We start from the raw sequence: 13295 nt of genomic DNA on the forward strand, positions 1-13295 counted from the left end.
GGTACAGATAGGTAGATTTAAACTGATTTCTTCTTTATATACTTTAATTTAACAAGCCAGGACCTCACTGATACAGACTTGCATCATGAATGAATAAAAGATAATGATGATAGTTTTTTAAATGGTTTACTCAAAATCATTTAGACTGAAGTCTACAGCAGTTAGGGGAGTCTTTGCAGGACATGTACATATGAGACATGTTGCCAGTACCTGTGACTTTTGGACATCAGCCACTGCATAGTTGCCCTGTGAGATCCACGATGTGTCCTCAGCCACCTTGAAGCCTGTTCCTGAGAGGTTGATCCTGAACCGCCCCTGAAAGAAGAGACAGACACAGAGTATAAATTATGAGGGATCACATTTATATTCAAACATTCATTAGACATCAATAACTCTCACCATGTGTTTTGATAAAGGGTGTCTGATTTACAGTGAGCAGCAATAAGAAAAAGGATTCATCAAAATATTTCCAAAATTGGCCAAGTGTAATATCCAGAAGGACCGCAATGAAAAAGTGTCCAGTTATAAGTGAGGCACTGGGGTGCTACAGAGATGCCCCAGCTTACAAATCATATCTTCATTATTAATTTTTTTCAGTAAAAATCAAATGCAAAAATTACCATTCTCATTAAAACTGACTCATATCACAATTGAAATAACTAAAAATAATTGCAAACATGATTGAATCTTTTTGCGTATCATTCAGACTTAAGAAGGAGGAAGTAAAGCATCAAAGGGTCTCAAGGGGAGAGGCGCGACTCAAATATTTCCTTCAGAGGGTTTTCAAAGCAGATGAAGTTCAAATTGAATCACATACAAAAAGAAATTTACGATCAATGTCTGAAAGACTTTAAAGAAAATTGTGCCGATTGTGCCCCTGGAAAACATGGAAAGGCTTCTCTCCAGTGCGGTCCAACATACAATATAACACAAAACACCAAACTCTATTCATAAAAGGTGTATTCACATAGATTAATATGGAATATATTGAGTCAAACATCAATACGTAAGTAAATCTCATTTTCCACACACAATGACGTAAGGAGCCCACAGACCATACATGCCAAAGAATGCATGAGACAGGCCGAGTGACAGAGGTTTCAAGAATAAATACTTATTTATCAATTAATGACACTTCAGAGCGTTTTGTGGAATTCTAGGACACCTAAAAGAACTGAGCCATCATTTCTGTTATTATCTACACTTTTGCTGTCCCTGCTTTGACAATTCAACAGTTTCCCCTCAGCTGCTGCTGTTCTCACCTGTGGACATCGTGCGGCGCTGTAGCAGTCTCCAGCTGTAGCAAAGGGAACATTCTTGCCTTCGCGGGTGAAAGCAAACTGCCAATCTGTAGCTGAACAACAAGATAAACAAACAAGCTCGTCAGGTACGATGTGACAAATGTGTATCCTGAAATTTGTTGCTATAAGACCTCAGATGAACTTCTATGATGATAGCTCCCATCTGCCATAATGACCGAGCCTCTTGCTGTTTAACTGGTCTAAATCTAGCCCTAGTTTTAGGGTCAGCCTAATATCAGTATAATTTCATCTACTTAGAGCAGTTTCATTTAATCCCCTCAAGCCTTGTAATTGTGTGTTGCTTAAATGAACCTCGGAGACATCTTGAGCCCATTAACCCTCGTTAGCACGGACATAATTAAATGGCAAAGGAAGTTCTTATTTGAGAGTAATGTGGAGTTTACACTGGCACAGGATGCTGTTATGTGTGTGTGTGTTTGTGTGTGTGTGTGTGTGTGTGTGTGTATGAGCCACTCACTGATGATGTTCATCTTGCTGAGGTCCAGGCGGACTTTGGAGAAGGTGGTGATGCCGGCGGCCGTGTAGTCTCTCCGACAATCACAATCTTCTCTTCTGGAGCCGTTGGCTGGACACTGGGTGGGGTCATTGAGCCTGGAAAACACACCCACACACACACACACACACGCACACACACACCCACACACACACACACACACACACACACACACAAGATACCTTAGCTCAACTTTACACTTCCATGGAATGTCTTCATTTACGGACAGAAAACGCTGCCGGGAGTCAGTTGGATTTTGTAATGAAACCGGCTGTTCTCATTGTGATCCCGTTCGCTGTTTACCTGAAGCCAAAGATCTCTGAAAAATTCTCTCCTTCTCCCGTCGTCAAGGTGATGTACTCCTGTGGAGTCTCTGTCTGCATTCCTGCACAGTAGACCTGAGGAGAAAAGGGCGGAGGAGGATGAGGAGGTGGTAACAAGGAGAGGAGGGGTAAGAAATCAAGGGTGAAGGAAAGGGATGGAGGTGATATGACAGTGGAGAAAAATAGGAACATAGTGAAGAAGTGGAGATTAGGAAAGGAAGGACAATCCATTTGCAACCTTGTACACTAAGCCGCATGAGTGAAAAAAAGTATGCCTGAACACAAGCTAGTGGAGATGAATTTTAAGCACTTTTACAGTGAAACTGGCACACACAGAAAATGTTCTGAAATGTCAGCAGACCCCTAGTTTTTTTTTACTGTCCCTCTCCTTTCATGAATAAACCTATTATGGGCTCAAACTTTGTACAATTGTGAGGTAATAATATCATAAAATCTTACCTTGAGTGCTTTTCCTTGAACATTGAGGAAGTGTTCGCCGTCTGGGAGAGGGCCGTTCATGCTCTGGACATCTTGACAGCTAGACGGTAAATGGCCTTGGAGACACAAAGGAAGTAAAATAAGTATGGACAGTACAGTGTTATAGTAGTAGTGTTTTATGAAAAGGTTTGACACAGGACAGGCACTCAGGCTGTATACACACACATGTGCACGCATGCACACAAAAATTTCAGGAGTTAAGTCAAGTGTGGCAAATCGCTGCATCGAATCAAAGAAAAACCAAAAGCCACTCGCTCTTTGAAGTCCCATCCTACCGTAGGGAAGTAAATACACCGGACAGTGAATCTTTGATGTTTGCCTCAGATCATAAATATTTCACCGGAGGCAAAATCTCTGAGATGACCGGATCAAGTCCGAGCCATACCTAATACTGGCATTCAACTGGCCTGTCTGTAACCCTGCTAGGCTTTGACCTTCATTCAAGAGAGGCCGTTTTTCTCTCAGTACTCACAGCTTGGATTTCTGCAGACTTTTCGAGCCTCTGGCATGCCGTCTTGAGAACACCTATTGCTTTCCTGACCATCTGCTGTGACACACTGCACCGTCCTCTCCATCACTCCATCACCACAGCCCGCTGAACACTGGAGGGGAGGAGGAGAAGCACAACAGTGTGAAAATCAAACTTGTGGATGACTGTCAGCAGTTTATGCCTTCAAAAAGCCCTTTGAAATAAAATTGCGTGCGTGTACATTTCTGTCATGTCAGTCCTGATTATTTATCATGCGGCTTTGACACAGGTTGAAGAAACTTTCCACCCAAATTTAGTGCGATTTTTAACCTAATTTCCATAAAATGTGCAACATATAATGCAAATTAATACATGTTTCCATCCACTACTGTCATGTGAATGTTTAGAAGTTTACTGCATGGGGATAAACACCATCAGCTGTTTATTCTCCACTCAGGTGCCATAAACAAATGTAGTGGAGGAAGCAACGAGATAACGTTAATTAAAAGAGCTCAAGTCAACCTCATACAAATCAAAATGATGTAGAAAACATGAGGGAAATGTGGCAAGGTAACGTTACACGCCTCCCATGGCTCCACGCAGATGTGAAGTTTCTTTTATAACGCTATTTTCCCGATTTTTCCACTTTGAATTTCAGGTGTTTCCTGTCAGTTTTTTCATGCAGAATTTTACAATTAGCATAATAACAATGATGAAAATAGTTAAATATCACAATTAGTCACAAATTAGTAGAGAAGACGTGTTTGACTAGCATTTCTGAACCTCACAATCAAGTCTTTCATAAATTGTACCTTCAGCTTGTTTTTTTTTGCAAAATCCCATGGTTATATTTTAGGAGCCTAAGACTAAAAACATGCGTCTTCTATCCTGATAAATGACTGGACAGCATTTAGAGACACAAACACACTCACCAGTCCCCAGATTCCAACCCTCCACTCCTGTGGCGGCGGGCACGGGTCCAAATTACAAGGCATGTAGCTCTCAGGGGGGGTCCCGGGGCAGTTGGACAAAGACTGATGGCCGTACTCATAGTTGTCATTCTCCACATGCACCTCGCTGCAGGAGATCAGACGCTGGCGGTAGCCCTGGCCACAGCTGGCTGAGCACTAGAAGAGAGAATAAATCAGCGGCATAAGACAACAACAGTATTCCACACAGGAAACATGGGTGATTTCTGTCATTTCCGTACTCCTGGATTTGAAGGAGACTGTGATTCAAATGAATGGTCTTTTTGAAGGGTGAAGTACTGTATGCTCAGAGCAAACTGGCTTTTTATGATTCACATCTATAAGTTTAGTGGGATGACATCGTTTAAATGGCACACGGCTCCTTTGGCTCTCACCTCAGTCCACTCCCCTGTAATCCAGATTAGCTCACAGGCATGGGTGTTACAGCTCTCTTTGTCTGGAGGTCTGATCTGGTTAACACAGTACATCTCATGGACCTCCTGCTGGTTGTGGTCCACACACAGCAAGGCTCGTCGACGGTGGCCCGCTCCGCATGACTTACTGCACTGCAGTGGAGAGAAGATGGAGATCAGGCTTTTAGAAAGATGAAAAATCCTGTAGGAGTTGTATTGGGAGAAACATTATGACATTCTTATATTGTCTTTTCCTTTTAGGTACAGCGGACCTGATTAAGTACGCACACCTGTCCAGCTTCATACTGGAAATTGTATGTGCAACTACAAGGTTTCCAAGAAAGGATCCTAAATAACCACTGGTGTAAATGAAGAACAGTCTGATCCACATGAGACGAGTAAAGATGTCAAAACAGTGGATAAGAGCCGGGAGGAAAGCACTTTGTTGTTGAGCAGAAGAACCTGAGCTGAGGACATGACCAAGATTATACAACTTATAAATCCTGAAACTGTTTACAGCGTGTGCCAACAACGTGCCTGATCAAACATCAGAGCCGAAGTTCACCAGCAGCAAGTGCCTTTGGTGTTAGCACACACACCGTCTCCCAAGACTATCACAGCACAGTCAATGATTTTAACGAGTTAACGAGTTATTTCTTATTGGCAGACACCCATAATATTGATGTTTTGCAGATAAAACGTGTGCAGTTCGCCTGTGTTAGACCGATTCATACCAGTCTCTTACATCAAAGGTAAACAAACTAGACCAGACCTACTATAAGCACTGCATGTCTTGTAAACAGAGCTGCCCACAGAAAGATACGCAACAACTTAGGCCCCAGTCTAATACCTCTGTGACGCCATTATAGGACTTTTCCAGGAGAAAAAACAAAACAAGAGGGTGATGGGAGATGGCCTTGAAAACTGTTGGCAGGTCTGGACTGAGAAACCAGAAACCTGGAAGCAAACCAATATCTACAATAAGGTTATTTTTTAAAGTAATCATACAATTCCATACTGACCCTTTTTAAAACAAAAAGTATTGAACTGTTTTGTTGAGCCTTGTGAGCCATCCAGAGAATACATAAAAGATGGATTTAAAGGTCTAGTTTAACCTTTTTATGTTGATTACGTGTGAAACTAGAGCAAGGATACAATTAGCCTAGCTTAGCATAATAACTGAAAGCACAGCCAAGAAATAGTTACATTTAGTAACTCCAAGTGAAGCCACAAGTTGTTGTTTTTAAGGTTCCTGTATGTCTACGGATTTAACAAACAAGATACAGTGTGTTAACTATTTAAGTATAGAGGTGTTGGCTGACTCTTTTATTTCAATCTTTGGACTGGACGGTGCAAGTTGTTCGCCCCTTATTACCGTGTTTATGTTAAGCTAAGTAAATAGTAAATAACTACAGCATGTTTCCTAAAATGCAGCTATTCCTTTCATATAGTGAGAATAAAGGTTCAGGGTGGCCCTTATACTTTTTTCAGGCCTGTAGAAAGTTTTAAATACTGTTGCAATGAAAGTGGTATCCTGCGATAAAGTGTTTAGCTGACTGTAAGTTCACAACCACAGAGCCATGTGAGCCTAGACGTCTTACTACATCCAGGTCCACGCAGTAACTCAACTGCTACGACATTCAAACTCGCAAGAGTCGTAATTTAAGCACTAAACATTTACGAAGAGCTCGGAGAGGTTCCCACTTGCGTCAGAAACACTGTGGAGTTACGAATGCAGCCGACTCCAGCTGGTCTTCATCACTCTTAATATGTTGAACAATGTCAAACAACTGAAATACTTGGAACTGCTATTGTGAGCTGTGCTGCTGTACTACGCAGGGATGCAACTAACCCTGAGTTTGAGGAGAGGGGAGAGGCTGAGAGAGGGAGTAAGTGAACCACACCAGAGAGTTACCAGAGACCCCAATGCTGCCCGGCCTACCAGCAAGGATAGACTGATCAACAGAGTCAAAGGCCTTAGCTCGATCGTTAAAGACTGCTGCACAATAAAGACTTTGCAGTGACACAGACTGAACATTAGAGAAAGTATTATGAACATGTAGGTAACTGGTAAGTTGATCGTTCACAAGTCTATCTAAAACGTTCCATACACAAGGCAACATAGAGACAGGCTTATAACAGCTTAGTTTAAAAAAAAAGTGGCACAAAAAGTAAAAAGACTCAAGTTAAGTATGTCAAATTTGGACTTAAGTACAGTATTTGAGTGCACGTACTTAGTTAAACTCCACCACTGGAAGACATTTCATGCTGCTCAGTGACCCAGATTCAACATCACTTGAACACAGTGAACAGGAACCTCCTGCTGCAGCTGCCTCTTCTAATAATCTCAATGGGGATCTGTAGCCTCTAGCCTATAGAAGATTGCTGAATGTTACTCAGCAGGAATGTACCCATTAAATACAGCCTCGCTACGACTGCACTCTTACATTAAGCAACCAGAGCATATAGTGGATCAAATTGTTCATACACATTTTGGAAAAACTATTTTGTCGTTTTAACTTGAACTGATATTTAATTACTATTAAGAAGCAAACAAGGTGAATATCCTCAGGTATTATAAGTATGTGTGTACAAGGTAAAAGTCTAATCAGGACTGTTTGAGTGAGATTTGATTGACAGACCCCAAGACTGCCACCACATTTATGATTCAAATATTGCTAAATCCTGATTGGTCCACGGCTGTGACATGTAATGTGTTTCTGATCTCACATTTCTGACTTGAGCAGGATCCTCTCAGTGAGAAGAAGCCCTCGATCTACCTTTTAAGTAGCAACATGTAGGAGGCTCGTCACTGTGCATATAACTCACAGTCATGCCTCACAGGTGTGCACTGACTTTTCCTACTTTACTTTTCTACAGCTTCTATAAAACGAATTGGCCAATCAGCATCAAGGCCGGAGTTATCCATTTTACTGCGAGGCTTTGTTGAAAGAAAAAAAAAAAAAAAGGTCTGATCATCTGATTTTCATCAGCAGCGCCTCTCCTCCCCTCTGGCCTCCGACTGAAGCAGCGACTCTTCACCAGACATGACAGAGCAAATTCATCTCGCCCGGTTTCAAAGAAACACAGTGGGGGAAAACTTCTTTGTCACGATGCTTTTTTTTTTTTTTTTTTGCTTTTTTTTTCTGCGCAGGGCTTCACTCAGCTTACCGTCTGCCAGTCCCCTTCCCTCCACCGGTACCGGGAGGGGCACTCAGCGACCCGGCAGCTCTGGCTGGATGCCGGTCTGGAGCGCTGGGAGCAGCCGCTCTCCAGCGGGCTCCGTCTGTCTCCGACCTGGCAGAACACCTCCCGCCGCTGGACGCCGTCGCCACACGATGCTGAACACTAGAAACAGGACAGGAGACAGGTTTGGAAACGTTTATTCCACATTCATCACCGCGTTTAAAGTTTACTGTTGTTAACTGCGTAGCAAAGAATTAACGTATATTCCTGAAATATCGCGATACGCGTGAAGCTTCGTGAGTTTAGTTTTTCTACTTTGTTTGCCAACTGTCATGTTTCACTTATGTGTGGTTTTAAGATGGACAATAGCATTTATTTATAGGAATATATTAAAAACTACATAAACCAACTGTTACATATTCTGTATTATGAGGGCTATTGTAGGCTATTATACATGTTATATACATTATATTTGTATAGCCAATTAATACATAGGCCCACCTGTATGTTATTTTCCTGATGTATTTATTGTATTTATTATTCACTACTCAAGTGAGGGTTAAATGTGTCCAATTTTGAATGAGATGTTTATGTAAATTTGATTTTCTTTGTGAACCAAACTATGACGCACTGCAAATGTTAACTGAACGATATAAATGCATCACACACAGGGATGACGGTGTGTGTATAGAGTACCACTGAGAAAATATGTAATAATGTTTAACTGCAATCATGTTCATGTTTGTTCAGTTTATTAGAGTTTATATTCATATTGATTGCTACTGATGTTTTTCTGCAGAAATGTGAAGAAATTCAAGTGGGAGCCTGGAAAGCGGATGGATTTCTTTTTTTTTTTTTTTGTGAAACTGTGTCTAAGTTACAGCAGGAATGTTTCCAATGAAAGCGTGTACTTTCTGCTTTTAACACAGAACATATTTCTACAGAAAGAGAGAGGGATGAAAAATCTGTTTTGCGTTTGTTCAGGTTGTGTTTAACAACTATCGTGTGTCTTTTCTTTTTCCAAACAGATGATGATTTCGAAAAATCTGCACTGATGTTAATGTAATGCTAACGGACTACATGATACATTTGTGATATTTGGTTATTTATACAGTTTTTAAGAGTTTTTGGGGCAAATCATAACAAGAAGTGTGACTGACACACTGTTGAGTCTGTTGTTTGTGTACGTGCACATGAGAGAGACTGAGACCACCATCATAACTCCTCATCTGTTTACAGGTTAAAGGAGCAGGAAGTTATAAACAACTCCAGATGATCCAGCCGAGGTGACATCAGATAACTGAATCTGTTCCAGAGGTTCAGCATCAGACCGAGTTACAGAAATTTTTACATGTCCATTCATAATTGTCACAACTTTATATATTTCAGTGTGTATTATCTGCCATGCCGTTTCAGCAGTTTAATCACTAGGTAGCCCGTTGCACCGTGGGTAATGATGCTGTCCTTGACTAAAAAGCTTCGTGTGGAGTATCATTTTCTCCTGGCATGTGTCCTGCTCCACAGCTGTCCAGGGCAGACACACATCCTCTCTGACGTATGGAGCGCAGATGTGCCCGAGTTCTTGGACTCTTGGCCGGTGAGGTGGATTCGGAGAAAGAGGCCACGAGAAAAAAGAGAGAGGTACCAGACATCCCAGGTGTTCATTGTAAGTGTGTCTGGCGTGGTGACGTTAGTGGACTGCCTCTTCAGTAGGGCAGTCAAAGTAAAGATTAACATGTGGTTCCCATTGGGGAGGCAGAGAGGGAAGAAGTGAAAAATGCTTGAAAGAAAAAAGTGATGAGTAGAGGAAAGAGCAACAGTGAGAAGGAGGATAAAAGGGATAAAGAGGAGGGAAAAGTGAGGGCCGGAGGAAGAGAAAATATAGAGATGAGAGGTGTAGATTTACTCTGGCTGGACTCAACATCAGTAAGGCTCAGATCAAAGAGGGGGAGTGCACGTCCATCCTGCTGTCACACTTAGTGTACTGTAAAGTCACAGCCCCTGCATACACTACCTCAAAACCCCTGTTAGCAGCCGCCCCAGGCCTGTGCTGCAACCCGGCAAACCACCATGTGATGTGTAAAAGCACCCTGCCTGAGTTAGTGGCCTGGCATGGCAAATAAACACTGTCAGGTTTAGTCGCAGATGTTCTCACACATGCACGTATTTGCAAGCAGGCTGGTAAGCATTAAAGTGGAGAGAGAGTAAAAAAACAGGTCTGGCAGCGTGAGAACAAGAGAGGTAGAGGAGTGTTTTATAGCAGGGTCAAAGAGTCCTACCTCTCCCCAGTTGCCAGTCTTCCACTTGGGACACCGTCCGCCTCGGCAGCGCCTCTGCTTCGTAGGTTTGGGGGAAAGAGACTGGCAGTTGTCCTCTGGGACAGGGCGGCCAGACCCGGTCACGCAGGTCACTTTACGGGTCTTGAACCCTCTTCCACAGGCGGCAGAGCACTGCAAGGTGTCAAAGGAGAGAAGGAGATCAATTGAAATCCAAAGGTATGTTATGTGTTAAAACTAGGGGCACTTCAAACCAGGGAAATTCTGATGCGGGGGTTTTTTTTTGGTCAGCATTCAAGTCAAACAGCTCTGATTGGGATTCACAACGCACAGAATTTGTTTAATGCCAGACTTAATTAAATCTGAATCTGCATAATGAAAAATAGATGACTGCACAGCTATAATTAAAAACTGTTTAATTATTTACTGAACAGGAAATTGTCTCTAATTTTATGGAGCTTTTGTGACTCGAGAAAAAAAAAAAACTTGTGAGACACAGCTCCACGTGGGTAGCTAGACCAATGGCAAAGCGTGCCCCATCATTCCGGCAGCAGTTTGTTTCACCTCCGGGTTCACCGAGTTACTGGAAGTCTAACTCGGTGTGACAGGCACACACACACACACACACTCACAGGAGGGAGTGGAGAAGGGCTGGACTGTTCTCGGATAATCAAAGGGGGCGTTGCATGTGGGGATGGATGGGAAGCGACAGGCTCGGAGTTGAACGAGTGCGCGGCCCAGCGTGTGCTGCTGTCCTGACCAGCGAGGGACTGTACGAGACAGGAACATGCCGTGACCTCTCACCTCATTCGTTGGGGAGGGAGGGGGGATCACGAAAGGAGGGGCTAATAAAATGCTTATTCCCCTTTTTAAATCCGGGCAACCCTCGCAACCAAAATTGATCTTTGATGTGTTCGATTTATTGGAAATAACTCATGCTGTTAGTCGTGTTAGTGGGTTGTTCGTTTATTTCATCAATAAAGACAGAAAATGATGGATGCATTTGTGTTTTTTGACAAAAAAATAAAAAAAATGAGTCATCAACACTGTGTGATTCTTGTGCAGACATTGTTGTGATCACATTTCAATAAAACTGAGACCGACTGCGTTGCTTATGTGTCTTAGAGCGACAGAGCATCCCATGATTAATTACTGACAGTTCTGTTTCAAATACCACCACTGACACAATATACAATTTGTTTTAGATGCACTATGGCAGGTGAATGGGTCATCACAGGTGACACTGGACTTTCCAGTAAAAGGTTCAATTCATAAAACATTTACAATCCAAGTCAGTCCTCCAGACTGCTGCTCTGTTCAAATGTCAGGGCATTCCTCAAAACCTTTATGAACTTTTTTACAAGGGCTTTCCTGCTGTTGTACCGCGGTGTAATGCCCTCAGAGTACCTTGAGATATGCAAATGGGTCACATTAAAACACCATGTGTTCTATCAGTGCATGAACCCCACATGCAGGGTTCATTAACTTTGGCCAAAAGTTCTCTGGGGTTCTGTAATTATCCAGCGCAGTTCACTAATACATACATCAGTGCTCACACATACTCAACAGTTCCTCCTTCATCAGATAATAAATAGACTATATAAACAAATTTATTTGCATCAATTTTATTTTGCAGAAGGAAGAGCTAATCCACATCCACTAATCGCAGTTGGTGGTTCGACCCACATATTGAAGCGTCCTTTGGCAAGACACTGAACCCATGTTGCTCCCAATGGGTAGACCACCATCTTGTATTACTTCATGTGGTTCTTCCTTGGGTGACGTAAATAATGCAGCATGAGTTATAGCTAGCAACATGGCGGATGAGGAGCTTCTAGCTAAAAATCAATATATTGTGTTTTAATGGTGCAAATGGAGAAATTCATAGGCTATCTGAGGTTTATTATTCAAGACCTACACTTTTAGCTTTAAAAATCCAGGGACGCAGAGCATCTGTCAGCACCATGTGGAATGAAGCCCCCCAAAGAGCACTTTTCACTGTCAGCATAGTGTTCGGGAATCCTATTCAACTTTGTTGCGTTTTTTTTGCGGGATCACAGCAATTTCCCAGAAGTCTGTCTATGCTGATGGGATGATCCGGGAAGGGGCCCCTCCCCAGATCAAACGTGACCCTTGACCCACCAATACACCACTGCATTGTCTTGCTGACGGCCCCCCCTGTTTATTTGAGTCAACGTCCCTGGCCCCCACATCGGTACACTGTCATCAGCTTGCATTAGACCAGAGTAGAGGGGCCTGATAGAAAGGGCCAAAGGGCGCTGGCATGCGTCATCAGGCGTCCCAGAAAAAGCCGGGGCATTAGGCATTTAGAGTGACTGAACACGGTAAATGCAATGGGAGGTATACTGATGTATTGTCACGCAGGACAAAGATTCACCTTGATGGAGAGAGCTTTGAACTCCTGACACAGGCGGTAAAAGCATGGTCGCTCAGAGAGGTCAGCAGAGGCCCTGACCACATAAAATAACAAGGATATTGCTCAGTGATTTGTGCCTTTTCATTCAGGAAAAACAGCCCAGTGAATAGACTGGCGGGGAGGACTGCTTTATAAGCTATTTGCCCTGCTTCTCTTTTTATTAATATAATATAATATAATATAATATAATATAATACAATATAATATAATAGAGGTCGATCCTTATCCACAAACACACTGTAATTACCGTAAAGCTGGAGCTGGTAATCTCTTTCAATATAGGGCTCAGCAGCAGGACTGCAGTTTTGCGAGCAGCGAGGTTATTGGTGTAATGAATGTTCTTTGAGTTTTGTACTTGGGTCAGTTATCTTTGCTTATGACTTTTTGGACAGCCAGTCTGCGCCAGCTGCCAGCAAGTTGAATGTTGTTTTGTATTGTTTTGTTTTTCATTTTTCTCAGTTCACACAGACCATGGTCTGCTTACAGCATGTGTCAAAAATGTTGGGAACACTGTAGATTACAGCCCACAATATGCAGCCTACTTCTTTCCAATTTACAGTGTAGGTTTTTGTACCGTGTACCAGTAAGGAACGTACCAATACACACATGTAGGTACACACGAACGATCTGAGACCCTCTGCAGTAATTTATACCATAGGTATTTTTAATATTGGCATCGGTAATAAGCAAGTATCAGCCACCAACGTTCGCTGGTCAAGTCGGTGGCAGCAGAGACGTCTTCTGTTGTTGAGGGAAGTTCTGTGTTGTGTAGCTATTGTACTTAGTTTTGGCATTGGGCTTTCAAAGTTTTAGATCCAAGTGCAAATTTCTCGAAATGTTACCCCCTCATTCCCTAACCTCACATCTTGCTCCATTGCACCTACATGTATAAGTACACACCACACTGGTT

The 13295-nt window shown here is 42.5% G+C and overlaps 1 protein-coding gene across 1 annotated transcript in view; it reads right to left on the reverse strand.

The window, feature by feature from the left end:
* adamts9 (ADAM metallopeptidase with thrombospondin type 1 motif, 9) overlaps positions 1–13295 on the reverse strand; it is a 44498-nt gene that overhangs the window by 3462 nt on the left and 27741 nt on the right. The window contains exons 29-38 of the mRNA XM_084349886.1: positions 9952–10122; positions 7658–7834; positions 4469–4639; positions 4038–4232; positions 3109–3238; positions 2598–2692; positions 2119–2213; positions 1780–1913; positions 1263–1354; positions 211–315 (exon numbers count right to left, since the gene is read on the reverse strand). Of these exons, the coding sequence (XP_084206012.1) occupies positions 211–315; positions 1263–1354; positions 1780–1913; positions 2119–2213; positions 2598–2692; positions 3109–3238; positions 4038–4232; positions 4469–4639; positions 7658–7834; positions 9952–10122 (1365 nt within the window). The remainder of the gene's footprint in view (positions 1–210; positions 316–1262; positions 1355–1779; positions 1914–2118; positions 2214–2597; positions 2693–3108; positions 3239–4037; positions 4233–4468; positions 4640–7657; positions 7835–9951; positions 10123–13295) is intronic.

This window comes from Pagrus pagrus (genome assembly GCF_965226575.1).
Source record: "Pagrus pagrus genome assembly, chromosome: 3".
Taxonomy (NCBI): Eukaryota; Metazoa; Chordata; class Actinopteri; order Spariformes; family Sparidae; genus Pagrus; species Pagrus pagrus.